General features: G+C 47.8%; 2 protein-coding genes across 2 annotated transcripts in view; one reads left to right on the top strand and one right to left on the bottom strand.

The window, feature by feature from the left end:
• Window positions 1–553: 553 nt before the first annotated feature.
• Window positions 554–16,012, bottom strand: ETV7 (ETS variant transcription factor 7). The gene is made up of 8 exons (XM_084611350.1): window positions 15,893–16,012; window positions 9,237–9,369; window positions 8,070–8,234; window positions 4,659–4,781; window positions 3,778–3,993; window positions 2,753–2,895; window positions 2,504–2,604; window positions 554–1,406 (listed from the first exon to the last, which is right to left on the bottom strand). Exons 1-8 carry the CDS (start codon window positions 15,896–15,898, stop codon window positions 1,289–1,291), a joined length of 1,005 nt encoding a protein of 334 aa, XP_084467476.1. The 5' UTR covers window positions 15,899–16,012; the 3' UTR covers window positions 554–1,288.
• Window positions 16,013–21,793: 5,781 nt separating this feature from the next.
• Window positions 21,794–25,659, top strand: part of KCTD20 (potassium channel tetramerization domain containing 20) — a 43,613-nt gene continuing 39,747 nt past the window's right edge. The window contains exon 1 of the mRNA XM_084611202.1: window positions 21,794–21,836. The gene's annotated coding sequence lies outside the window, so the exon portion shown is untranslated. The remainder of the gene's footprint in view (window positions 21,837–25,659) is intronic.

Raw genomic sequence — 25,659 nt, 5'->3', positions numbered from 1 at the left:
TGCAGGGTAATGTTGGAGTTAATTGCATGGACGTCTAACATGAGAACGTGCTTCTGAAGAATGCATGCATCTGAAGAAGTGGGTATTCACCCACGAAAGCTTATGCTCCAATACGTCTGTTAGTCTACAAGATGCCACAGGATTCTTTGCTGCTTTTACGGATCCAGACTAACACTGCTACCTCTCTGATACTTGATAACATGAGAACATCTCTCTTGCTGCCAGACTGTGTAAAAACACTTTGGGCCAAATGCTCAGGTAGCATAAATCAGCATCACGCCACTGGACCTATGGCAATTAATTTACAGCAGGTGAGGATCTGGTCCATTATTTTAAGAGAAACAACAAACCAAAAACTCAGATTCCAATCCCCCAACATTTGGGAAGTTCTGGTCCAAATCTGAAATTTATGGCTGGCCCACTTCTTTAATGTGCCAGATCAAAACCCCAGTTCCAAATACCCCCTCAGCTTTTGCAGCATGTGGCTCTGAATCCTCCTGCAGTTATCAAGCCTGATTCTTCTCACTTATGTCAGTGAAACAGCTAGCCGATCTGTAATTCTCAAGTGTTTCTATTGTTCATTCCTGTATTGTCACATTGTTTCATGGCCTGCTAATAATGTAGTATTAATAGAGTGAAATTAATTAAATATGCAGCTTAATGAACCCCTTCAGTCTACACAAATGTTCACTTGAGCCCTGAGTCGGCAAGGTATGCCCGTCCAACTTTAAGCATGTGAGAAGCTTTAGTGAAGTCAATGGGACTATCGCACGCTTAAAGTTAGATATGCATGCCAGTCTGTTGCCGCATCAGGGACAAAGATCTTGATTCAGGCAAGCACTTAAGATCATCCCTATTAATGAAAGCACTCAAGTGTTTGCTTATAGTGCTTTGCTGAACAAGGAGGTCCTGTTGATTTGAGGGCCCTCAAGAAACCGAGCCATTTTGAAACTCAAAGAATGAGCATTGTCCATACGGTACCAAATTTGATCATTTAAAAATAAAACAGAGTACCTATGAAGAGAACAACCAAGCCAAAGGCCAGCCCACAGATTGATCTCAGGTTACACAGGCCTGGAGAACCATTTCTGTGCATGACCCTTGCTGCTAATGGTCCCTGGATGGCGTAGTCTTTGACTAGAATATGTATTGAAGCCCTTAACTTGCAGCCCAGTCAGAAAAAGTTGGCCTCTTGTGTCGGGGCACAAGGCATCCTGATTTCTTCAGTGGCATCAAAGCTTGTCTATAGCACAGCACGGTCCCACATTAGACCCATGCTGCAGACTTCCTAGGGTGAGACCTCCAGCATGTCCTCCTTAAAATCCAGTCCTTCCTGCTCTTCACGCTCCAGCTGCTCTAGTTTGTTTGATTTGTCATGTAGTATCTCTCCGTGACTCTTCAGAAATCTGGAATAAAAAACACTTTTTGGAATTGACATCACTGGATGGGGGGCAGCCAAAATTCCCAATGAGCTCGAGGGGCCTGATCCAGAGCCCACTGAAGTCAATGGGAGTCTTTGTGGTGAATTCAGTGGGCTCTGGATCAGACCCTTGGAGATCAGAGCATGGAGAAGCTCTCAGAAGATGCTGGGCACCTTACCTGGTGCCTGATTCTGCAAGATGCTCATTGCCCTCATCTCTTCACCAGGAGTTGAGGGAGCTCAGCCTCTGGCAGGATTGGGCCATGAGACTAGTCTAGGGATCAAAATCAGAACCTCTGAGCCCAGCCCTTCAACTTCCTGTGTTTTGGGCAAAACAGGACCTAGATTTTTGGCTTTGCAGAAAAAAGCTCACAGCTGAAGCTTTGCGAAACCAAAACCACCCCCTGTGTTTAACTCAAGCTGAAGGCCAGCTTCTGCTCTTGGAAACATGTGGGCAGCTTTAGTGGGAACTGGGTGTGCATAAGGGTGGAAGTCAGGCTTTGGCCAGGTTCTGATTTCAGTTAACAGCAGTGTCAATCTAGAGCAATCCCATTTACTCCAGAGTAATTACACTGATGCCTGTCCAGTGCAACTGAGATGAGAATTTGGCTCTAACGTTTTTGGGGAAGCTTTAGACCTAATGCACTGAGCACTGCTTCGTCTCTCAGAATGAAGGCAGCTAAGCCATTTTCCCATTCACTGGTAACATCTCTCTTTAGAGGGTCATTTTAGCTGTCTGACTTATGTCCCCTAAATCGGTGGTTCTCAACCAGGGGTCTGGGGTCCCATGGGAGACCGCAAGGAGGTTTCAGAGGGTCCACCAAGCAGGGCCAGCCTTAGATTTACTAGGGCTCAGGGTAGAAAGCCAAACCCCCACTACATGGGGCTGAAGCCAAAGCCTCAGGAATGTAACTTTTGCAGGCCCCCTGGGGCGTGGGGCCCTGGGCAGTTGCCCTGCTTGCTACCCACCAAGGCTGGTCCTGGCTCTTATCTGCAGAAAACCAGTCATGGCACTGGTGGGCCTTGGAGGTTTTTATAGCATGTTGGGGGGGGCTCAGAAAGAAAAAGCTTGAACCCCCCGACCTAAATAACAGCTTCTGTCCCGGTTCCTTTTTGATGATGTTGAGTTTGTAGTAATGTCTTAAAGCTCTCGACATCTTCTCATAAGTCATGTTCACCCGGTTCTGTAAGAATAAAAGGCATTTCAGTGCAAAGCACCCCAGAGGATCAGGCTCTAAAAGGAGGTGAGGCACTTCCCCTTTAAAATGGAGACAGGTAAGACCTGGTACTTGAGAGTTAAGGAATGACCAACTTCTTCTCAGCCAGACTTGCCTTATGATTTCCCCAGAGCCTGGCAAGACCATTAGGATCAACAACCCGGAAAATCTTGGCTTCTTTATCTTCCCATTTGATGTATGGCTCGTACCGGCTGTCAGAGAGGAGCTGATAGACATAATCCCAGAGTAACCTGCAGTCTGTGTGTTAACAGAGAAGAAAACATTGACCGTTTTAAGCTAGGAAGTGTCCACACAATCTAAAGCCAATCAGCAGACTGTGTTTATTAATAATACCCCCCTCTTATATAGTCCTTTTTTAATAATCTCAAAGCATTTGACAAAGGTGGTAGTTCTTATTATCCACATTTTACAGATAGGGAAACTGAGGCACAGACTCATTGCTCTGGAACTCAGAAGCATGGGACAAGCCTCCCCAGCCAGGGAGACTGTATAACCCCCACACGCTGTGTAGCACTCTGTCCCTTTCCAGTGGTGGCTGGGTCACGTACAGAGCTTGAACCTGCTAACTTGGCTAACAGAACTGGTTCTTTTAATGCTGGCAGTAAAGGCTCATGGTCTTAAAACCAGAGGTTCTGGCACTGGATAAATACGGCTGTCACTTCTGGTCTCCGAGTAGGGCAGCATGAGGCAAATGAGCCCCACACACTGATCTCTCCAAGAGATCCTTCTTTTGTTTGTCTTTAGTATGACAAAGGTTTTTAGACTGAATGTCATGCTCTGTGTGCAAGGACACCTAACAGGACCTGTCTCTAACTGTATACGGTAATGGCGATAGCCTCAAGTCGTCCTGGCGGCTCTAATTTGGCTGCTCTCACTGGACACCAAGGCATATTTTGCAGATGTTCAATGGTAGACAAAGATGCTTCAGGGCCAGACGCGCTACTGAGTTTGGAAGCATAGACCTAGATTTCCCAGTGAAACCTCTTGTGTGCCCCTTGTTGGGTGGAAACTTGTTTACATCTCCAGGAGTTTCATTTTTCAGGCAGCGCGGCTTTCACTGCCTGAGGGCCAGTCTGACCTGTCTGACACTGGCATGAGGCTTTAAAAATTAATACTCACCTGCAATTTTTCCATCGACTGGGGCTGGCGATGTATTGGGAAAAGAACAGATGATCTCTGCCCTGTAGCTGACTTCTGGGCTGTGATGAGAGAGGTTAAGTGGCTCCACTCTACAGGAAGCTTTGTTAGGAGACTTGGGCTGTCCTACATGGCTCAGGCAGCTCATTGACAATGAAGGGACCGCAGCTGGGGAAACTTCTAACTCACAGTTCACACCTGCAAGGAAATCCAGTGCATCCTTGTTACAGTATTTCCAGGAAGACCCTATGAGAACAATTTACCAGTATGACACAGAGCACAGACTGGCTAGGATGGACTCTGGCCAAAGTCCATGCCCCGTGTCTGCTCCAGGTGGATGAAGAACAAGGTTCTCCTGTCACTGATGCTAGTGTAATGCTGATATCACTGCATGCAAGTGGAAAATGGAGTCTATTGGGACATCCTAAGGGAGGGGAACTGTTGCAGAAGGAAGCAGCAGGGAACTGAAAGGGCATTGAGGTGGTGGTAGGGAGCCACTGGCTAGGAGGAGGGTAGATAGTGAGTCAGCGGAGGAAGCCAGGAAGGGAAGGTGAAGAATGTCCGATCAGGCTAGGACAAAACTTCACATAAGGCATCTAAAAGCTGGGCTTCCAAAACCTGAGGCAATTCAGAATTAGAGGCCATGGCTGAAACTGTCACCCCCCAGTGACTTGCTGAAGACTGCAGTCTGTCAGAGCTGGGATTAGAACTGGGGACTCCCTGGCCCTACTCCTGTGCTCAGCCCACTAGGCCTTGCCTCCCTCAGACAGAAATGTAAAAAAGAGCGCTGACAGGCTTGTTTCCTTAACTAACCCCACCCCCACCTCCCACACCCGCTGAAGGCTCCTAAAGAGACACGGTACCTTCCGGATGGCTCTGGATCTGCATGTGTTTTGCCTCCCTAAAGGGTGAATTAAATAAAGGGCTGCACACCAGGGCTCTTCTCTGGGTCTTAATGTACTGGAGTAACTCATACAAAACATCACCTGTGGGGAAAGGAAAGACAATTGGGTGCATCTGGATTAGTAGAGTCTGAAATGTGTTTAATCACAGCCGTCTGCCTGGGCCAGGGGTACCCTGCGCAGTGAAACGGACATGGAAAGCTAACACACATCCTCCGCTGTCATGTGATCTCTAACTGCTGCCCAGTCCATCATGGTTTGCAGGACTCTTGTGAAAGTGTCTTGTAGATAAGGCACTAGACTGGGACTCAGATTCCATAAATGCATAGATTTTTAAGGCCAGAAGGGGCTACTAGCACATCATGTTACACAGGAGGTCAAACAAAAGGCACAGAATTTCACCATAGTCTCAGATCTTCTAGGCAGTATCCTTGGACAAGTCACCTGCTGACTCTCTGCCTTAGTTCCCCATCTGCAAAATGGGGCTGATGCCTTTGTCAGTCCTGTTTCATTACACTGTAATCTCTTTGGGGCAGGGACCGTCTCTTACTATGTGCAGGTACAATGCACTAGGCACACCGGCTCTGAGCTGGGCGTGAGCCTTTGGTGCTACCGTAAGGCCAATAATTATGGAGGCTTCTCCATGTGCAGTAGCAGAATCCAAGCAGTCCACCACCTGTTCCCTCCATGCTTGTGTGTTTCTTGACAGGAGTATCCCATGCTTACATAGCACCTTGCACCCCAAAGGACCTCAAACTTTTAACAGACAAATTACAAAGGGTCACTTCCCCCTCCACTGAAACTGCAGGGAACCAGGGGTGAAAGTAAGTCCGATGACTTACCAGTATGCTGGGGCCAGCTCTGGCCCCTGGAAGGGGCAGGGCTGAGGGGGTCAGAGCCAGCCCCAGCCCACCCTGTAAGGTAAGTGCCCCCCCCCCTCTTCCTAATACCTAACAGGCATTAAATTATTAGCCTCTGGAGCCCTGGAGTAGCGGTGGCAGGGCTCCGGCGGCTATTTAAAGACCCGGGGTGGTAGAAGCAGGGGAGCCCCGGGCCCTTTAAATAGCCACCAGAGAGCCGCAGCCACTACCCCAGGCCTCCAGCAGCGGGGCTCTGGAGGCAATTTAAAGGGCCTGGGGCTCCAGCCACTGCTGGGAGCCCCAGGCCCTTTAAACTGCCCCCTGGGGAAGCCAGGCTGCCCCAGTACAGTGTGCTATACTGGGGTGTACCGGCTTACTTTCACCTCTGGGGTTGAACACAGCACCTGTTAACAGTGCATTACAACTTTACACAGCAGTTCAGTAAAGGAAACTTACTATACCTAATTGAACCTTCAGGGGAACTATGTATGGCCTGAGTGATGCTGGCAGACCAGGTGTCAGCTCATGCAAAGTCCCCATTTCCCAACTAAACACTGACTGAGTTCAGCTGTGTATTTTTCTGACTCACCCGTGTGTTAGCATTATTTAAAATAGGTATTACATTATAAAAAATGTGTTTATGGAATGCTTGTGAGTTGCTGCATGCATTCATTTCACTTATAACCTCTGTATCCCATAGGGTAAGGTAATATTCAAGCATTTGTATTGTACATCTCTGTAAATCAGACTGGAGAGGGACATTAACTAGTGTAAAATGCTGGTCTCCAACAGATTATGTCCTGGTCCATAAAGCCAGGGTAGTGCTTTAATGTGGCTTGTGTGGCCGTGGTGCAGCACTGGGAGAGAGCTCTCCCGGTGCGCTTAAAAAAACAAAAGACAAAAACCAGGGGCGTAGCTACCAGCGCTGAAGCTTGCTGCACTCGGTGGGGGGGGGTGTTTTTCCCACCCCGAGTGAGAAAGTTGCTGTAAAGCGTCAGTGCAGACAAGCCCTAAGGAAGGCCCAGCAATGCCAGATGAACTAGAGTGGAACATTAAAGAGGACAAAAGACTTTTGTTTACTCTTCCCCTGCCCACCCCCATGAAGATGAGTCATGCACGTGAATTCCTCCCTCAGCTGAGTTTGCAGCTCAGAGCACAAGGGAGGAGGAAATAAAAACCCCTAACTAGGAGGAAATTATTTCTATGCTGCTTGAACACTGTATAAGGGGCAACATTTTCCAGACCTAAACAAGAGCCTTAAAGGACACATTGAGCTTGCTTATTATAGAAGCTTCTATTACCTTTAGGATCTTAAGATTGGAACTCATTTGTGTGTATGTTCACCTGCTTAACCTTGTAAATAACTCTTGCTTCCTTTTCCTAGTTAATAAGTCTTTAGATAGTTTATTCTAGGACTGGGTGCAAGCATGGTCTTTGCTGTGAGTTCTGAAGTGCCAATGACCTGGGGAAAGTGGCTGGATCTCTACTGTACTCCATGCTAAAGGAACCACTTAACATTACAATAAATCCAAACAAAACCCCTGAGAGAAAATACAGGAGAGATCCAGCCGCTTAGTAATCTGAATACTGCTGCGATCCTTGGTGTAAGGAATCATCTATTGCAAAGGTATGCCTACCTGGGTGGCAAAAGAAGATGGGCAAAACCAAGGGGACTGTCTGTCAGTCCATGTTGAGGCTGTTCTAGCACATGTGGTGTTTACACTTGACTGGCTGGTGAAATCTAACTCTCGAATTCAAAACCGGATTGGGGGGCCTGGTTCTTAACAGTCTGCCCTTGGTACTCCTGCTCTTAAGCCACTGCAGGACAGCTTGACAGTGTGTGAGAACATAAGGCAGGGTTCAAAACAGGACTGGACATTTGTATGAATGAGAACATCCGGAGTTATTTTAGATAGCATGAGGGTATATATCTCTCTTACGTCAGGGCATATGCCAATCTCTACAGATGACTCAGGAAGAAACCTTCTCCATAGGCAGGTTCCCCACTGCAATGTTCTTGCACCTGTCTCTGAAGCATTCCATATGGGACGCTGCCAGAGGCAGAAAACTGGACTATATAGACCACTGGTCTAATCTAATTTGGCAATTCCTGTAACCCTGCCTAGTTGTACCCTAGATAGATGGGTGAGGAAGGCATGGTAGGGATGCTCCCCCCCTCCCACCCCTTTCCTCAGGGCATCCAAAAAAGACCGGGCAGGATTTTGATACTTTGTTACTGTCCTTACCTGCATTCCCAAGAGGCCCCAAATAGAGATGGGTGCCATGGTACTAGGTGCTGTACAGACATTGTGAGATTATCCCTCCCCTGAAGGCTTGACGGTCTCATCAGACAACAGGTGAGTGGGGAAATGACTTGCCCTGGGTCACGCAGCAGGTCAGTGGCAGAGGGGTGAACTGAAGCGAGGTTTTTCCGGAATCCCAACCCAGTGCCCTATCCTGTGGACTGCATTGTACAGCAGCGTCATTACAAAATACTATTGTTTCCTCTGACCTGAACTAGGAGCCCTGTATCTGAAATCCTCCTTGGTGAGAATGCAAAGGGCTTTTCCGTTCAGTTCAAACTTGTTTTCATCCGTTTGCCGGAGTGAATATTCTTTCTCGGCCCATCTTAGCCAGTGAATCACATCGTCCTTGCTCCACAGTGAGGGCTGGATTCCTGAAACCAAGCCAGAACAATCTCTGAAATAAAGCCCCAGTCTAGAACAGGGGTGGGATGGGACACTGGTCTTGTTCAGCATCAAACTTCCATTCTAAAGGAACCACTTTCTGATTACAATAAATCAGAACAAAACCCCTGAGAAAGAAAATACAATACAGATGAGGTTGACATGTAAAGTTTGGCTCTGGTATCATCCACTTACTCCAAACATCACTGGCTGGGGTTCTCAGAGGACTAGAGTTATGTGTACAGTTACAACAGGAGGTGTGTGCCTAATTCTTAGGCCTGTTTGAAACTCCCAGCCTCTGAGCATAACTAGTACCATCTCATCCCAAAGCACTCGACAGCTATTACTGCATCCTCTCACCCCAGTGAGAGCAGGGACTGGCATTAGCCCAACTTATTTACGTGACCATTGAACCTACAGCTCCGGCTGAGATCCTGGTCCCATTATGCTAGGTTCTGTCCAGACTGTAAGAAAGGGTGCCTACCTCAGAGTTCATGTCACCCTCTGGTCAGTGTTACTCCCCTTTGTCCCCATACTCAGGCATGTAAAAGGTAACATGGAGTTTGCAAGCCTGGATCCTGGGGAGGTCCAAGATGTAGGGGTGTGAGGAAGGAAATCAAGGCAGCAGGAACTGACTTATGAGTCCCATTTCTTGGGAAAAGTCACTTCACTGTTCTTGCCTCAGTTTCCCCATTTGTGAAATGAAGATGACTTAACCACTTCTAAGGTAATTAATGTTTGTGAAACCAACATGAGCACGGTGTGTACTAGTCCCCCTTCTGGTGACTGGTCAGCTGGAGCATAACCACCTACTAGTGCTATTTGTTAATGGAGTTACTCCTTTAGCTCTAGTGGTAGAGGTCTTCAGTACAGTAATGAAGATCCAGAAGTCAAATTAGGCTAGTGGGCTGTTGCTTTTGCACCGTGCTTTATAAAATACCTCCTCAGTAACGTTAATTTGTAGGCCATTAAACAAGGCACCATCTACTCACTGAGCCTGCCTGGTAATTTGAAGATTTCGCCTTCACTGATTGGCTGCGAGAAGGCTGCACACCTGGACTGTGATGGCAGTGGTAAGGAAGCTGCTGTTACAGGGCTCCCAGAAGAACTGACGGTCACTTCACCCTGGGGGAGAGAGGTTAACACATCAACTGAAAAAGAACAGCCACAGCTGTAAGTTCCCCACTGCTGTGTTCGAGCATGGGGTTGTTTGTTTAAGCAGTCTCAAACAGTAGCATTATTCTGTTTAATGCAGGTATCCTCAAAAGCTCAGCAAATTTGAGTCTGGTTGGTAGGTGAGGGGACACCATCAGGGAAAATCCACTGCAGGAACCAGTGCTGATTCAGTTTAGGGTACTCTCCTCTGAGTCAGGCCTGAATCAGTGCTGTGTTCCTGGAAGTGCCATCTTACATCCAAGAACACACAGCAGAAGTGCTAACTGTCTGGTGGTCAGATTCCCCCTCGCTTGCTGCAAGGGCAACCTAGGGAAGGACTTTTAACCCTGATGTACTGACCAAAAGTCACTTGGGCAATTGCACCCTTTCCCTAACTTCTCCCTAAACTTTAACATTGGCTCTCTAATTCTTCTCAAGCACACCATGCTCACACTCCAGAGATGGAGGAATTGATCTGTGGGATGAAAGGAGCTATATCTTTGTGCCTACATCTAGGAAAGATGGTCTCGTGGATAGGGTGCCGGCCCAAATTCAATTCCTAGCCCCACAGCAGGCAGCTTGAGAGATTTTAAGCAGGTCACTTAATCTACCTTGTGCCTCAAAAAATCCAGAGCTAGTATTTCCCTACCACACTGGGGTGTTTGAAGATTAATTGTGTTAGTGACACTGAGATGCTCAGGATACCATGGTGATGGCAGCCATATATTTGTATTCCCTCTACCTCCCTCATCAACTTCAACATAAATGGCAGCTCCTATCCTTCTATGGCCCCAATTACCATAGTGTTCAAGCACCTCACATTCTTTAATGGGTTTATCCTTCCAACATCCACTGAGGTAGGGCTACCCCCACTTAGATGGGGGAACTCACACACTGCCAGACTAAGGCCCAGATCCTCAAAAGTGGCACCAACTCCCACTGACTGACTTTCCCCAAGGTCCCACAGGGGGGCTGTGGCAGAGCCTGGAATTAAACGCTATTCTCCACAAATCCAGATTAACACCATCACTCCAAGACCATCCATCTGCTATTGGAGTGCCCTCTATATTCACTGGGAATTGATTATATGGGGTATACACACCCGATTCTAACGAATAATCCTTGTTCAGTGCTGAAAGTGGAGGGGGGCATGCAGAAGGTCCCTGCCAGTTTGCTCTTGGGGGAAATACCATCCCAAACCCAGTCTGTCACTCATGTTAATCCAGAACATGTTTTATTAGCCTAGTGGATAGGGGCAAAGCTGTAGACCTGAGATCCTGATCTTTAGTAATGCTTTTGACAGTCTCACATGGCATCTTCATAAGCAAACTAGGGGAAATGTCATCTAGATGAACTTATTTTAAAATGGGTGCAAAACTGGTTGAAAGACCATACTCTAGATAGTGGTTTGCTGTCAAACTGGAGGGACCTGATAACTACTCTCAGTGGGGCACTGCAGGGGTCTGTCCTGGTCTACTGGTCATTAATTAATGACTTGGATAATGGAGTCTAGAGTGTGCATAAAATAATCTGCAGATGACACCGAGCTGGGAGGCGTTGCTGACCCTTTAGAGGAGAGGATTAGAGTTCAAAGCAATCTTGACAAACTGGGGAACCAGTCTGAAATCAACCATATGAAATTCAAGTGCAAAGTACTCCACTTAGGAAGGGAAAATCAAATGCACAATCCCCAAATTGGGGATGACCAGCTAGGTTACAGGGGATCACAAATTGAATACAAGTCAAAAATGTGGTACAGTGACAATAAAGGCTGATACCCTTCTCAGGTGTGTTATGGCGTATGTAAAACAGTGGAGGTAATTGTCCTGCTCTGTTTGGCACTGGTGAGATCTCAGCTGGAATATTATGTCCAGTTCTGGGTGCCACACTTCAAGATGTGGACAAATTGGAGAGGGTCCAGAGGTTTAGGAAACTTGACCTATGAGAAAAGATTACTGAGCATCTTTGGCCTTGAGAAAAGGAGGGGCAGAGGGGAACCTGATAACAGATCTTCACCTATTTGAAGACTGTTAAGAGGACTGATCAGTTGTTCTCCATGTCCATAGAAAGTAGCATGAGGAGTAATGGGCTTATTCTGCAGCAAGGTTAGGTTCTCTATTAGGGAACACTTTTTCTAACTATAAGGATAATTAAGCACTGGAATAGACTTCCAAGGGGGTTGTGGAATCCAGCACCTGTCAGGGATGATCTAGGTATACCTGGTCCTGACTCAGCACAGGGGGCTGGATTACTTGACCTCAAGAGGTCCCTTCCAGCCCTACACTTCTATAATGCTATGTTAGCAAGAATCAGCAGTGTTCTGCATCCAATCCAATTTATATTGTGAAATGTGCAAGGAAGTAGTCTTCCCCCTCTGAATCCCAGTAATGTGGTTCTAACCAATCGCTGAGCTGACTTTACACTGGAAAAGATTTCACTCCCTGGGAGTGATACTCACCCACCCTGCAAAAAGGTTTAGCCAAATTTTCTAAACCAGCCACTGATTCTAGGCACCTTAATTTCTGGGAGCCCAGCTTGGGCCTGATTGGTGGAGGTGCCGCACCCTTGCAGTTCCCAGTGGCTTCATTTGGAGTTGTGGGTGCTCAGCACCTCCAAAAATTAGGTGTGAAGACAATCAAATTGTGTAGCTCCAAATCAAGGCATACATTTTTCTCGCCTTTCCAAGCCACCAAGGAACATTCAGACTCTAAAGCAAAGATCCTCAGCCGCATACGGTTCCTTCACGCAATCCGTATGCCTCACTGTAGTTGAGGCCAAAGATGTGAACCTGGTCTCAGCCAGAATGAATGGAGCATTCATGGGAGGGGCTACTGGCAATGTGAATATTCTAATCTACATGTACAAGGCCATTCTCCTCTTGACCTGCTGCTTACCGACAGGGAAGAATTGGTAGGGGAAGTAGAAGTGGGTGGCAACCTTGGCAGCCGTGACCATGAGATGGTTGAGTTCAGGATCCTCAAAAAAGGAAGAAAGGAGAATAGCAAAATACGGACCCTGGACTTCAGAAGAGCAGATGTTGACTCCCTTAGGGAACTGGTGGGCGGGATCCCCTGGGAGGCGAATGAGCGGGAAAGGAGTCCAGGAAAGCTGGCTGTATTTTAAAGAAGCCTTATTGAGGGTGCAGGAACAAACCATCCCATTGTGCAGAAAGAATAGCAAAAATGGCAGGTGACCAGCTTGGCTTATCAGAGAAGACTCCAGTGAGCTTGAACACAAAAAGGAAGCTAGCTTACAAGAAGTCCAAACTTGGACAGATGACTAGGGAGGAGTATAACCAATATTGCTCCAGCATGCAGGGGCGTAATCAGGAAGGCCAAAACACAACTGGAATTGCAGCTAGCAAGGGATGTGAAGGGTAACAAGAAGGCTTTCTACAGGTATGTTAGCAACAAGAAAGTCAGGGAAAGTGTGGGACCCTTAATGAATGGGAGGGGCAACCTAATGACAGATGTGGAAAAAGCTGAAGTACTCAATGTTTTTTTTGCCTCCGTATTCGCAGACAAGTTCAGCTCCCACACTACTGTCCAGGGCAACACAGTATGGGAAGGAGGTGAACAGCCCTCAGTGATGAAAGAACAGGTTAAGGACTATTTAGAAAAGCTGGACATGCATAAGTCCATGGGTCCAGATCTAATGCATCTGAGGGTGCTGAGGGAGTTGGCTGATGTGACTGCAGAGCCATTGACCATTATCTTTGAAAACTTGTGTCAATCGAGGGAGGTCCCAGACAATTGGAAAAAGGCAAATATAGTGCCCATCTTTAAAAAAGGGAAGAAGGAGAACCCAGGGAACTATGGACAGATCAGCCTCACCTCAGTGCCTGGAAAAATTATGGAGCAGGTCCTCAAGGAAATGAAGCACTTGGAAGAGAGAACGGTGATCAGAAACAGTCAACATGGATTCACCAAGGGCAAGTCATGCCTGACCAACCTGATTGCCTTCTCTGATGAGATAACTGGCTCTGTGGATATGGGGGAAAGCAGTGAACGTGATATAACTTGATTTTAGCAAAGCTTTTGATATGGTCTTCCACAGTATTCTTGCCAACAAGTTAAAAAAGTATGGATTGGACGAATGGATTAGATGGTGGATAGAAAGCTCGCTAGATTGTGGGGCTCAATGGGTAGTGATCAACTGCTCGATGTCTAGTTGGCAGCTGGTGTCAAGCAGAGTGCCCCAGGAGTCAGTCCTGGTGCTGGTTTTGTTCAACATGTTTGTTAATGATTTGGATGATGGGATGGATTGCATCATCAGCAAGTTTGCAGATAACACTAAACTGGGGGGAGAAGTAGATATGCTGGAGGGTAGGGATAGAGTCCAGAGTAATCTAGGCAAATTGGAGGATTGGGCCAAAAGAAATCTGAGGTTCAGCAAGGACAAGTGTAAAGTCCTGCACTTAGGACAGAAGAATCCCATGCACCGCTACAGGCTGGGGACCAACCGGCTAAGCAGCAGTTCTGCAGAAAAGGACCTAGGGGTTACAGTGGACAAGAAGCTGGATATGAGTCAGCAGTGTGCCCTTGTTGACAAGAAAGCTAAGAGCATATTGGGCTACATTAGCAGGAGCATTGCCAGCAGATCGAGGGAAGTGATTATTCCCCTCTATTTGGCACTGGTGAGGCCACATCTGGAGTTCTGCATCCAGTTTTGGGCCCCCCACTACAGAAGGGATGTGGACAAATTAGAGACAGGCCAACAGAGGGCAACAAAAATGATCGGGGGCCTGAGCACATGACTTACGAGGAGAGGCTGAGGGAATTGGGCTTGTTTAGTCTTCAGAAGAGAGGGGGGATTTGATAGCAGCCTTCAACTACCTGAAGGGGGGGGGGTTCCAGTGAGGATGGAGTTCAGCTGTTCTCAGTGGTGGCAGATGACAGAACAAGGACTAATGGTCTCAAGTTGCAGTGGTCTAGGTTGGATATTCAAAGGTGGTGAAGCACTGGAATGGGTTGCCTAGGGAGGTGGTGGAATCTCCATCCTTATAAGTTTTTAAGGCGCAGTTTAACAAATCCCTGGCTAGGATGATTTAGTGGGTGTTGGTCCTGCTTTGAGCAGGGGGTTGGACTAAATGACCTCCTGAGGTCTCTTCCAATCCTAATCTTCTATGATCTCTCCTGGTCTTCATAACATCCCAAGGTAGCCATGTCATTACATTTGAGCAACAATTTATAACTGCAGTAGGAGATGCACTATTTCCATTTATGGAGTGGTTGTGTATTATGAAACTAGGAAGTCTCCTACTTCATGTGGACAATGTCTTTAATGTCTAGTATTAACTGTGTCCAAACCAGGAAGAAAGCCTTCCGAAACTGGTTTAATGATTAGTTAGATCTTTCCAAAATCTCTGCACTTCTTCTTTCAGCAGGTCTAGTTAGCTTTATTAGCGGTAGTATTGTATCTGTTTGGGTTTTTTAAACTTAATTTATTAGGAAACAATCCAGCATGAACTTTTTAACACTTTTTACAGCAACATGAGGCATGTTTCAGATTCATTCTAAGCAACAGGCTACAGGAAAAATAAAAGTGAAAGAGGTTAGCAGGGTAAATTATGTGTTTCTCTTCTGGAAAGACACTTTCCAACTTTGGGTTTTTCTCTCCCCTAGCTCAACTATATTGCAGTTAGATTTACCCTTTAGAAAAGAAAAAAAAAATCCAGGTGGTCAAAATTCTGCCAGTTTGCAGGTATTCTTGGTAGACCAGAAAAGCAGCCTTAATTATTGTCCCATTTATTTTCTCCTTTTTAGAGTGTTTGAGGCTATTTCATTTCCTTAGTTCTCATGGGTTCTCTGCAGGGGAGGGAGGGGATCTATGGAGGCTTGCTGCAGACTTAAAAACTTCATAAAACTTACCTGGAAACAAAACCTAAATCCTAGAGTATTCCAGCAGCTCTAAGTTAAGGTGACCTCCTTTAAAGGTTAAAATTGTAAAATTATGCGGGAGGTATCAAAAAAAAAATTAGTCTTCTCTGCAAAATGCTCGTGCATTGGTCCACGCTCCATATACTGAAGCATGATCTAGCCCGCTTCGCCTCCTTCCCCTTATGAACTGTCCCGAAGGAAGGAAGGAAGGGGAATTCCAGTGTTCGTTAATTACAGGCTTACACAAAGCAAGGAGGATCAGAATGTTTCAAGGAGATCTGAAGCCTCACAAGCTTGCGAGTGTCTGGCGGGGGGAAGGGGCAGAGTAGGGGGGCTAGGAGGGCTTGGGGATTTGACGGGGGGGAGCTATACTGAGGGGGCAGAGACCTATAGCGCGGGATGTGTGGGTGTATGAGGAAGGTTGCTGGAAGTGTTTGAAGGGGGGGGAAGATTGCTGGGCAGGGGGGTGAGTTTGCAGGGCTGTTTGAGGGGATGGGGTCGGGAAGGAAGCCGGGGAGGGTGCTTGGGGGGACAGAGGGGAGGAAGGCTGCGGGGCGGGGGGGTGCAGTGGGAGGTGGGTGGCTGGTGCAGCAGCGATGTGGCTCAGCTCTTACCTGCATTCCAGGTGGAGGTGGAAGGTGCGGCTCCGGCCCCGGGGGGCTCCGCTCCCGCTGCTCCCCGAGCAGGCTCCCCCCCGCTCCCCACCACGCAGCCAGCGGGGGAAGCCGCGATCCCTTCCCCTCCGCCCCGGGCTGCCCGGTCCCCCGCCCGCGAGCGCAGACACAGCCGTGTGTGGCCGCGGCTCGGATCCTTCCGGGAAACGAAAACGAAACAAACCGGATCTGAGAGAACCAGGCGCTCAGCCCCGGGGCAACAGCGGCGCCCGCCCCCCCCCCCCCCCCCAGCATGCCGCCCTGGCCCCCGCCAGCCCTGCAAAGACCTGGGGGCGCCGCGCTGGGTGGAGGGCGGTGGGATCAGGGCGGCAGGGCTTGTGCCAAACCCTGGCAGTCCCTAGCCCCGGCCCCTCTAGGCTTGGCAGTTCTTAGCCCTGGCACCCCTGATCGCTTGAGCCCCCCCCCCCCCACACACACACACCTCTTTCATTACTCATTAAGCACTGCAGGGTGGGGGCACCAGCCAAGCTGCCCGGTGCCAGGGAACTGCCCTCCCAGGGCAAGAGGCAGCAGGCGCTTCTGGGCTGGAGGGTTTTGACAGCCGGAGGCAGGGGGGTGTTTTACAGCCCCCATCCCTCCTCTAACCCCATCCCTAAGTGGGTTGTAAATTTGTGGGGCACGTGATGGCGACCACCCGCCAGGGTACATACAGGGTACCTTAATCATACCAGGAACGAGCCTTGCGTATCTTTCAGCACCCAGCCCACATAGCCTCTTATAGCTTCCTGCAAAGTTTGCCTTTCCTACCGCAACGAGTTGGTGGTGGTGCTGCCCCCTACAGGATTAAAGCAGAAGTGCTTCATAGTGTCATAGTGCCTATACTGCTGACACCTACCCAGGAGCCTCCTTTAGCATAAGTGGTAGGGGCTTGCAGGCTCTATTTTGGCAGCAGGGAATCTTAGTTCCCCTCAGCGTAGCTCTGAAGGCCCCTGCTGTGCAGAATGGGGGTGCTCTGAAATCCTAGGTAATGAGGTTGGTTAGTTCCATGTGAAATTGAAAGGCAGTGAATCCTTGCTTCTTGAGGACCAGCTTTGATTTACAAAGGGGGTGTGTAAGTAACTGTCTCTACTGTTTATACAGCACCTAGTACAATGGGGTCCTGGTCCACACCTGAAGCTCCTAGGTGCCAAGATAATACAAACAAGAAATAGCTGGTTCGTGTGTGTCCTCCACTGTCTTCTACTGGATAGCATCAGAACTAGACAACTGTCGTAGACCCCCTGGGGCTAGAAGCTAATTGAGATTCCCCTTTCCTTCAGGTGGAAGGGGCTTATCACAAAATCCTCCAGACAGCAGAGAAAGAACTCTGACCTTTCTCTAGAAGTGCTGACCCTTATCACTTCAGCTAAATGAGAAGGATCTGATTTCTAGTGACCGCTCTTGTGATGTTCCAAGTAGCCATATTACACAGCTCAGTAACTACCATAAAGTCCAAGATGGGGGGGGTCAGAATGTCTCTCAATGTCTAACATGCAATGAACAATGAATCTGTATAAAAGAATCTCCCTTTATTTACCAGGTTGAGAGAGTTCTGTGTTAATCTGGTCTGTTGATTGATTCCCTGAGCATCTCAACTTGTGTTTTCAAAGCACTGTACAACCATTTGTTGGGATTCCCTCAGACCTTTTTCACTCACCTTACCCAGAACTAGCTAAGCCAGCCCTCCATCATTAAGTGGTTAATCCTCATAAAACACTGTGAGGCAGGTAAATAATACTTATTACCCATTTGACAGAGGGGAAGATGAGGGTCACCATGTCCAGAAGTAGCCAGTTGTCTTTGGGTGCCTCTGTTTTTTGAGGTGCCCAACCTGAGACCTTGGGCCTCATTTTCAGAGATGCTAAGTACTTAAAATCCCCATTGACTTCTTCTCAATGTAGGGCTTTGGCACCCGAAATCAGGGGCCAGTCCTAAAACTTGTTGCCTAAATGAGTAGCCCAAAACCACACAGCCAGTGGGGAGGCGGGGGGGAACTGGTATAATGGCAGAAGGCCTTGGCTTAACAATACTCTGTGGTAGGGGTCCTAGGAGGTAGTAAAAAGAGACAAGAGCAAATCTGAAACAGAAAGAGGGTCAACTTAAATGCAGTAAAAGGGAAGCTGATCTCAGTAGCAGATCCCCTTGGTGGGCATTGCAGCAGTTCTTCACAAGTAAATATAGATCTGAAGTGAGAGACACGAGGGGTGCCATTTGCTATAGGGCAAAGGGGGCAGGTGCCCCCAACCATGTTTCCCCCCCCCAGTGTCATAGGTCAATATGCTCCCTTTTTTGCTCCTCCTCCCCCTGACTTTGCAGGATATAATAAAATCACACATAACGTTAACACAACTTTGCCCCTCCCTATCTCTTCCTCTCCAAATTTTCCTGAAATTATGCCCCTGAAAGGCACACGTCTTCACAGAAGGAGCATAGGTGGTGTGATTTTTTTTTTAAACAATTGACTTATGGGTATGTGGCTGACAGCAGAAAAATCTTCCCTTGCTTGTTTTTTGAATCCTCTTTCCTTTCTGTGACAGCCCACTAGCAGTGAGCATCTCCCCTTAAGTGGTTGCTATAAAAGCAGATCCTAATCTTCTTGTCTCGTAAATGAGCTCAACTTCTCCCCTGGGAAGGGGAAGACCATGAAGTTTTGGAGGGGACAGTGAGATTTTGGTGGATCCAATCCCAGTTAAATTTTAGCCTAACCCATTCAGAAATAAAGGCCTTGGCTACACTGCCACTTTACAGCACTGAAACTTTCTCACACAGGGGTGTGAAAAAACACACCCCTGAGCGATGCACGTTTCAGTGCTGTAAAGTGGCAGAGTAGACAGCGCACTAGCGCTGGGAGCTACACCCCTCATAGTGGTTTTTTTGTGTTTTTTAACAAGTTTTCTCCTAGTGCTGGAGCCGTGACTACACAGTGGCAATGCTTTAACGTTGGTAGTGAAGACGTACTCAGGCAGTGAGTCAGCTCCTTGCAGGCCAGTTTCTGTCTTCCTATTGCCAACACCTTCCAGGGCCCAGCACCTCCTTAGGGACAACTCCTCAAAGCCTGTGCCAAAAGATGATAAGTAGGCAGGCATGACTACTGTTCTGTTGTGCTTCGACAACCCCCCCATCCCTTCTCTGGCTTTGACTAACGTGGCTTCAGCCAATGTGGGGTGACACACCCGAACCACATTCGGGGGCAGGATTGCATTTGACTTCATTAACAAAAGAAACATGAAACACTAATTGCAAGTGGTAAATGTTTATTTTTCAAATCTTGCATAAACGAGCTCAAAGAAAATGGGGTTAGAAACTTTTCTCTATACTTCAAACCTGAACTTTTTAATCATAGAAACAACCATAAAGCACCCCAGCATAGAACAAAGAATACCACTTATGATCCAAGTAGACATTTTTTTCAAGTAATCTTATGACACAGTCTGTAATTCTTCTATTCTGCCACCTTTGTTCCCTCATGGATTCTCCCATGTAGATTCAAGCTAATGCTCTGTTACCACAGGAAGGAATGCCACACACAGGCAATAATTTCAAATATTACACTTCTTGACTCAAGAGCTACTTTTAGAAATTAGCATTGATCTGTACCATGTTGGCAGGTTTAGGTAATAGACCCTGCATGATGAAAAGCACCATCTCAAACCGACAGCTTCGCGTCATGAACACATTTGTTACCACAACAGCTGCAACATACTACAGCATTCTTTCTGCTGCTTTAGTGTGATCATAGCTTTAAACATCAAAGTAGCTGCTACGCAGAATATATCGCCACATAACCAGAGACTGAAGCTTCCGGGATATGTAACTAATTAAGAAGTTCAAATTAACATTCATAGCCAACATTTTCCAAGCTGGGTGCCAAAGACAGGCCCCCAACTTCATATCTAGGCATCTAAATAAAAGTGGCCTGATTTTCAGATGTGCTGAGCACCTGCAAATCCCCCCAAAAAGCCAATGGAAGTAGAAGGTACTCAGCACCTTTAACAAGTAGGTCACTTTTCTTTCCATGTGTATATATAGGTAGGCAACAACAATGTGTGTGTTTGTGCACTGGCATCCAGATCTCTTGAAAAATGATTGATAAGGAAGTCTATACACTGTGTATTACTGCCTTCACCATTCATTTTTCAGGAGTGGTATAAGGTGTGGTGGAAGGTGACTGGCTACAAGTAATACAATTTACAGAATTTGATTTTTAACTAAATATAGGCCCAATCCAGTAAATATTTATGCAAGTGAGTAACTTTACTCGTGTGCCTAGTCCCCTAAATTCAATAAGTCCTAGGTGAGTAAAATTACTAAAATGCTTACATGTTTGCAGGATCAGGCTCATTAATGTGCATCCCAAAGGAATGTTGTGAATAATCAAAATGGTCACAGAGGTTCCATTTGATCTGTCCAACCGCATCACGTGAGGTCAGTGACCAACACATCAGTACAGTCTAAGCTAAGGGATCGCTTCGTTATATACATCCCACTGGAAATGTAGTGAGAAATAATGCAAAACTTCATGAAACTTTCTAAGCAAGAACAAAATAAAGTGTGCTGTCCTCTCTCTGATGTCTCTTGGTTCTCCCATGTGTAGGCCCTGTGAAAACATACATGCCAAGGTATTAAACAACAGGCTGGGAATGCAAATGTGAGAATTATCACACCTTCTGCCTGTAACCAGAAAACATCAGGGGCCTAATCCTGCAACCTCGTGGCTTCAGTAGGAGCCAATCTCAGGAGGGAGGACTGCCAAGCTGGGCCTCAAGGTGTTTTTAAGAAAAATGGCAAATTCCTCTCCCTCCTGCTGCTGGGATATGTCCATGGATGTGACACCGTATTTACAGAGCGCTGTTCAATGAACACACGTGCTGCTTCACAAGCATGACCAGGAACAGACGGTCCCCGCTCAAAGGAGTTTGCAGTTTAATTCAGACAATACTTGCATACAGAGCACAAAGGCCTGTCCCCCCTTCTCTCTCTCTACCTGCTCAACATTCTCCTCTTGCTCAGCATGCTGCCTAAACTCTCTGACAATCCTGCGATCAACAGCATCCCCAATACGAGCCAGCTGAAGGGCCAGCTTCTGGCACAGTTCCTCTTGGCTGTTGCTCCTAGAGGGAAGAGCTGGCTGAGGAAGAAGGGTAAGGTGACCTGGATGGGGGGTGAGCACAGGTTAAACAATAGAATTGTGAAGGCAGTTGGCTCATGTTGCCTGCATGGAACATAATCCTGTCAGTGGCACCTGCAAAGGTATAATTAACAGGCATCAACAGTGCTACATTTGCCCCTCGGGGCCAGGAACATTTCCCAGTCCCAAGGAATAAACCCTCCTCTGTGTGAGACAAGGCCACTCCACCCCCCATGCCCCTCCTCGCTGAGTTCCTTCTAGGGAAATTCCCCAATAATCACTCCCTAATCTTTGGATACCAGGGACATCCCCCACATCACTCCACCCTTGGGGTACCAGGGACATCCCCCCTGTCACTCCACCCTTGGGGCACCAGGGACAACCCTCCCCGTGACTCCCCCTTGGGGTACCAGGCACATCCCCCCCCCATATTCCCCATATTGGACTACCAAGGACAACCCTCCCCCCACATCACTCCCCCTTGGGGCACCAGGCACATTCCCCCCGCCCCATATTCCCCATATTGGACTACCAAAGACAACCGCCCCCCCCATCACTCCCCCTTGGGGCACCAGGGATATCTATCTGGTCACTTCCCATTGGGTCACCAGGGCCATGCCCCCTGTCACTCCCACCGGCCCGGCCACCGCCCTCTTCTTTCTCGGATCTGATTGGCTATCGGTGTCAATCCAGTGGGCCAATCACGTTGAGGAGGGGGCGTGGTTTGGGGGCGGTGACGCTGGACGCCGGACTGGAGCGGTCCGCGGCGGAGAGGAGGTGAGAGAGCGAGGGGGGTGGGGAGCTCTGTCCCCCCACTCTGAGGAGGGGTCCCTGGGGGCTGCGGCTCCCCCTCCCCCCCAATTCTGAGGGGAGTCTCTGGGGGAGCTAGGGGCTGCCCCCCACACACACTGTGAGGGGAGTCTCTGGGGGTGCTAGGGGCTACCCCCCACTCTGAGGGGAGTCTCTGGGGGTGCTAGGGGCTGCCCCCCCTCTGAGGGGAGTCTCTGGGGGTGCTAGGGGCTACCCCCCACTCTGAGGGGAGTCTCTGGGGGTGCTAGGGGCTGCCCCCCACTCTGAGGGGAGTCTCTGGGGGTGCTAGGGGCTGCCCCCCACTCTGAGGGGAGTCTCTGGGGGTGCTAGGGGCTGCCCCCCACTCTGAGGGGAGTCTCTGGGGGTGCTAGGGGCTACCCCCCACTCTGAGGGGAGTCTCTGGGGGTGCTAGGGGCTGCCCCCCACTCTGAGGGGAGTCTCTGGGGGTGCTAGGGGCTGCCCCCCACTCTGAGGGGAGTCTCTGGGGGTGCTAGGGGCTGCCCCCCACTCTGAGGGGAGTCTCTGGGGGTGCTAGGGGCTGCCCCCCACTCTGAGGGGAGTCTCTGGGGGTGCTAGGGGCTGCCCCCCACACACACTGTGAGGGGGGGTCTCTGGGGGTGCTAGGGGCTGGGGCTGCCCCCCCACTCTGACAAGAGTATCTGGGGATACTAGGGGCTGCTCCCCACTATAATAGGAGTATTTGGCAGTGCTAGGGGCTGCCCCCTACTCTGGGGAGCAGTCTCTGTAGGAGTAAGGAGCTAGGACTGCCCCCCGCACACACACACACTCTGATGGGAGTATCTGGGGTGCTAGGGGCTGCCCCCCACTAATAGGAGTATCTGGGGGTACTAGGGGCTGCCCCCCACTCTATTAGGAGTATCTGGCAGTGCTAGGGGCTGCCCCCCACTCTGGGGAGTAGTCTCTGTAGGAACTAGGAGCTAGGACTGCCCCCACACACACACACACTTTGAGGGGGGTCTCTGGGGGTGCTAGGGGCTGCGGCTGCCTCCTCACTATGAAGGCTTGGGGGTGTCAAATTGCGTATCATTTACTCTTTTGCAAGGGGTGCAAAATGGTACTGAATCACGATTCTGTACTTGCACTGGTGTTGTTTTATGCTCACTTGGCAGAGATGTAAATAACTACACAAGGTGCAAGGCAGTCAATTATTTAGTGTTTAAATTTGGATTTACTGTCTATGCACAGAGTTGCAGTGGTTTAACTGGAGGTGTGATTTTTAAACCCATTGAGGGCAGGTTTACGTGCAGTTTCTGTACCAGGGATGAAGTGAGCTGTTGCCCACGAAAGCTTATGCTCAAATAAATTTGTTAGTCTCTAAGGTGCTACAAGTCCTCCTGTTCTTTTTACTTCAATTAGGGATGTTATCCTTACAATAGTAATAATTATTCAGTGCAACCTAGTGTGGATGCAGTTTTATCAGTATAAAGGCACTTCAAACAAGTATAGCTTATTTCACGGTTATTTTGCATTAAATCAGTCAGGTCTGTTTCAATAGATCTTAAATCAGTTAGGAACAGGTTTAAACTGACCTGAAATAAAATGTGCTTAAACAAAAATAAGAATCCATGCAGAGGTGTGCGCTAGCTTTGCTAAACTGATGTAGATTTATGGATAGATAACTCCTTGTTTTGTGTATTAAAATTATCTTTGGAAAATATGTTTTCATTTTCTCTCCAACCCTGCCCCTGCTAATAGTTCTGAATATTTTTGCGTGGGTTGAGGTATACAATACTGTTATATTTATATGTGGGAAATCATAGCATAGATATTTCTAAGGCCTCTTACCTTGTGAGGTGTTCTGTGCAGGCGGGTGTCTGCACCTGTGTGGAGCCGCATTGACTTCATTGGCTCCAAGAGGTTACAGGGATTTGTCCATGTGGGACTCAAAAGGGCCCAAATCCCTGTCTGCTACAAGTTCAGTCATGTTCAGAAACTGATTTTAGCAGACACAGTTGTGTTGGACAGTGTGGTTGGTATATAACTGTGGATTTTTATTTTTGAAATAAATATTATTTTTATAATATATTTATTTTTATCATTGAAACTGGTCTCTGAGGAGGGGAGCAAGGGATACCGGTCTCAAACTGTTTAAATGTATACCTAATCCACCATGTTAGTAGGAACCACTTTAAAAGTAATTCTCAAAATGGCTAAATGTGTAGTGTAGATAACTCTTTACTTTGTTTTGCACTCCAAAGACTGTGGTCCTAACTTCATACCCTTTTACTGGTTTATGCATTGTGCTACCCCCCACTACCTGGCCTGCATGTATGTTTAGGGAAAAGGATTGAGAAGCAGTTTTATTTCATCTGATCTGTTTGTAAATGAATTCTTACCTGGTTTTCTTGCCATATCTGCTGTCTCTTCTCTTTGACGTGTTCAGTCTTGCCTTGCTGGTAAGCATCTGAGAAAAGGGCTTCACTGCCATCAGCTTTTATGTCTGTTGTCACTTTGTGATTGATACAACATAACATTTTTGTTGGTTAGATGCAGTCTGCCATAGCTCATCAAAAACAACAACTGTATGTTTCTTTTATTGGGGTGGTGGTTTATATTCTACTAGCATAGACAGTTTGGGGGCATGCTAGGACTTGTTCATCATTTGACCTCTCCTTGAGCCACCCGGAAGTGTCTGTCACATTTTTATTAGTACTTCCTTACTACTGCCCCTTTTTACACACTGGCCTTATATCAGTGGGTGGGATTTTTCCAAAGGGTGTTAGGGATACAGATGCCCAATACCAATTTAAAGTGGGAGTTGAACGCAGTTAAAAATTCCACTCCGTGAGCCTGAAGACCCTTGTACAGAAAAAAATTAACAAATAAAAGTTTAAATACTACTTTGCATTTCACAGTAAATTTCATGCCAGGATCTTACAGTGCTCTGTGAAAATTAACTAAGCCTCAGCACCACTGTTGCACAAACTGTAAACATCATAATGTAACTGTAGTGTCAGAGTCTAAGTAGGTGGCAGTATTTTATTATTTGCGTTACACTGATGACTAGAGGCCTCAACCAAGGTTAGGGTCCCATTGTGCGAGGTGCTGCACATACACGTAATAAGAGTATGATAGTTTGCGGGGTTATGTTAGTATACCCAGTATGATTTTTGTGAATGTCAGTCTCCATTTGGAGTCCCCTTGATCGCATGCTGCACTATATACTGCTAATGCTAGGTTGCATCATCCCTCTTGTGCTGGGGGGAGGCACCAATATCTAGGTGTTTGAGCGTGAATAACAGGGACATCAAGAACCACCCAGAAATTGAATAGCTTTCCTCTAGCAATGGAGGTTACTGTCAAAGACTCATGACTAGGGCCCGACCAAATTCACAGCCATGAAGAACGCATCACAGATCGTGAAATCTGGTCTTTTGTGTGCTTTTACCTATATTATACAGATTTCACTGGGGAAACCAGTGTTTCGCAAACTGGGAGTTGCAGGCAGGTCGCAAGGTTATTTTAGGGGGGTCGCAGTATTGCCACCCTTACTTCTGCACTGCCTTCACAGCTGGGTGGCCGGAGAGTGGCAGCTGCTTACTGAGGGCTCAGCTCTGCAGACAGCCGCGCAGAAGTAAGGGTGGCGATACTGTATCCTGCCATCCTTACTTCTGCGCTGCTGCTGGCAGTCGCTCTGCCTTCAGACTGGGCTCCTGGCCAGCAGCCGCCATGCTCCAGCTGCCCGGCATAGAAGTAAGGGTAGTACCACAGCACCCCCTACAATAACCTTGTGACCCTCCCCCCCCACCCCACAACTCCTTTTTAGGTC

Source organism: Lepidochelys olivacea (assembly GCF_965140295.1).
Source record: "Lepidochelys olivacea isolate rLepOli2 genome assembly, chromosome: 21".
NCBI classification, from domain to species: Eukaryota; Metazoa; Chordata; order Testudines; family Cheloniidae; genus Lepidochelys; species Lepidochelys olivacea.
This window is presented reverse-complemented; position numbering and strand designations above follow the sequence as displayed.

Coding starts and splice junctions, on each gene's coding strand:
- ETV7 (XM_084611350.1), bottom strand. Junction 3,994..4,658: donor GATCCAGAGCCATCCGGAAG/GTACCGTGTCTC, acceptor ATTTCCTTGCAG/GTGTGAACTGTGAGTTAGAA. Junction 2,605..2,752: donor GGCTCTGGGGAAATCATAAG/GCAAGTCTGGCT, acceptor TTATTCTTACAG/AACCGGGTGAACATGACTTA.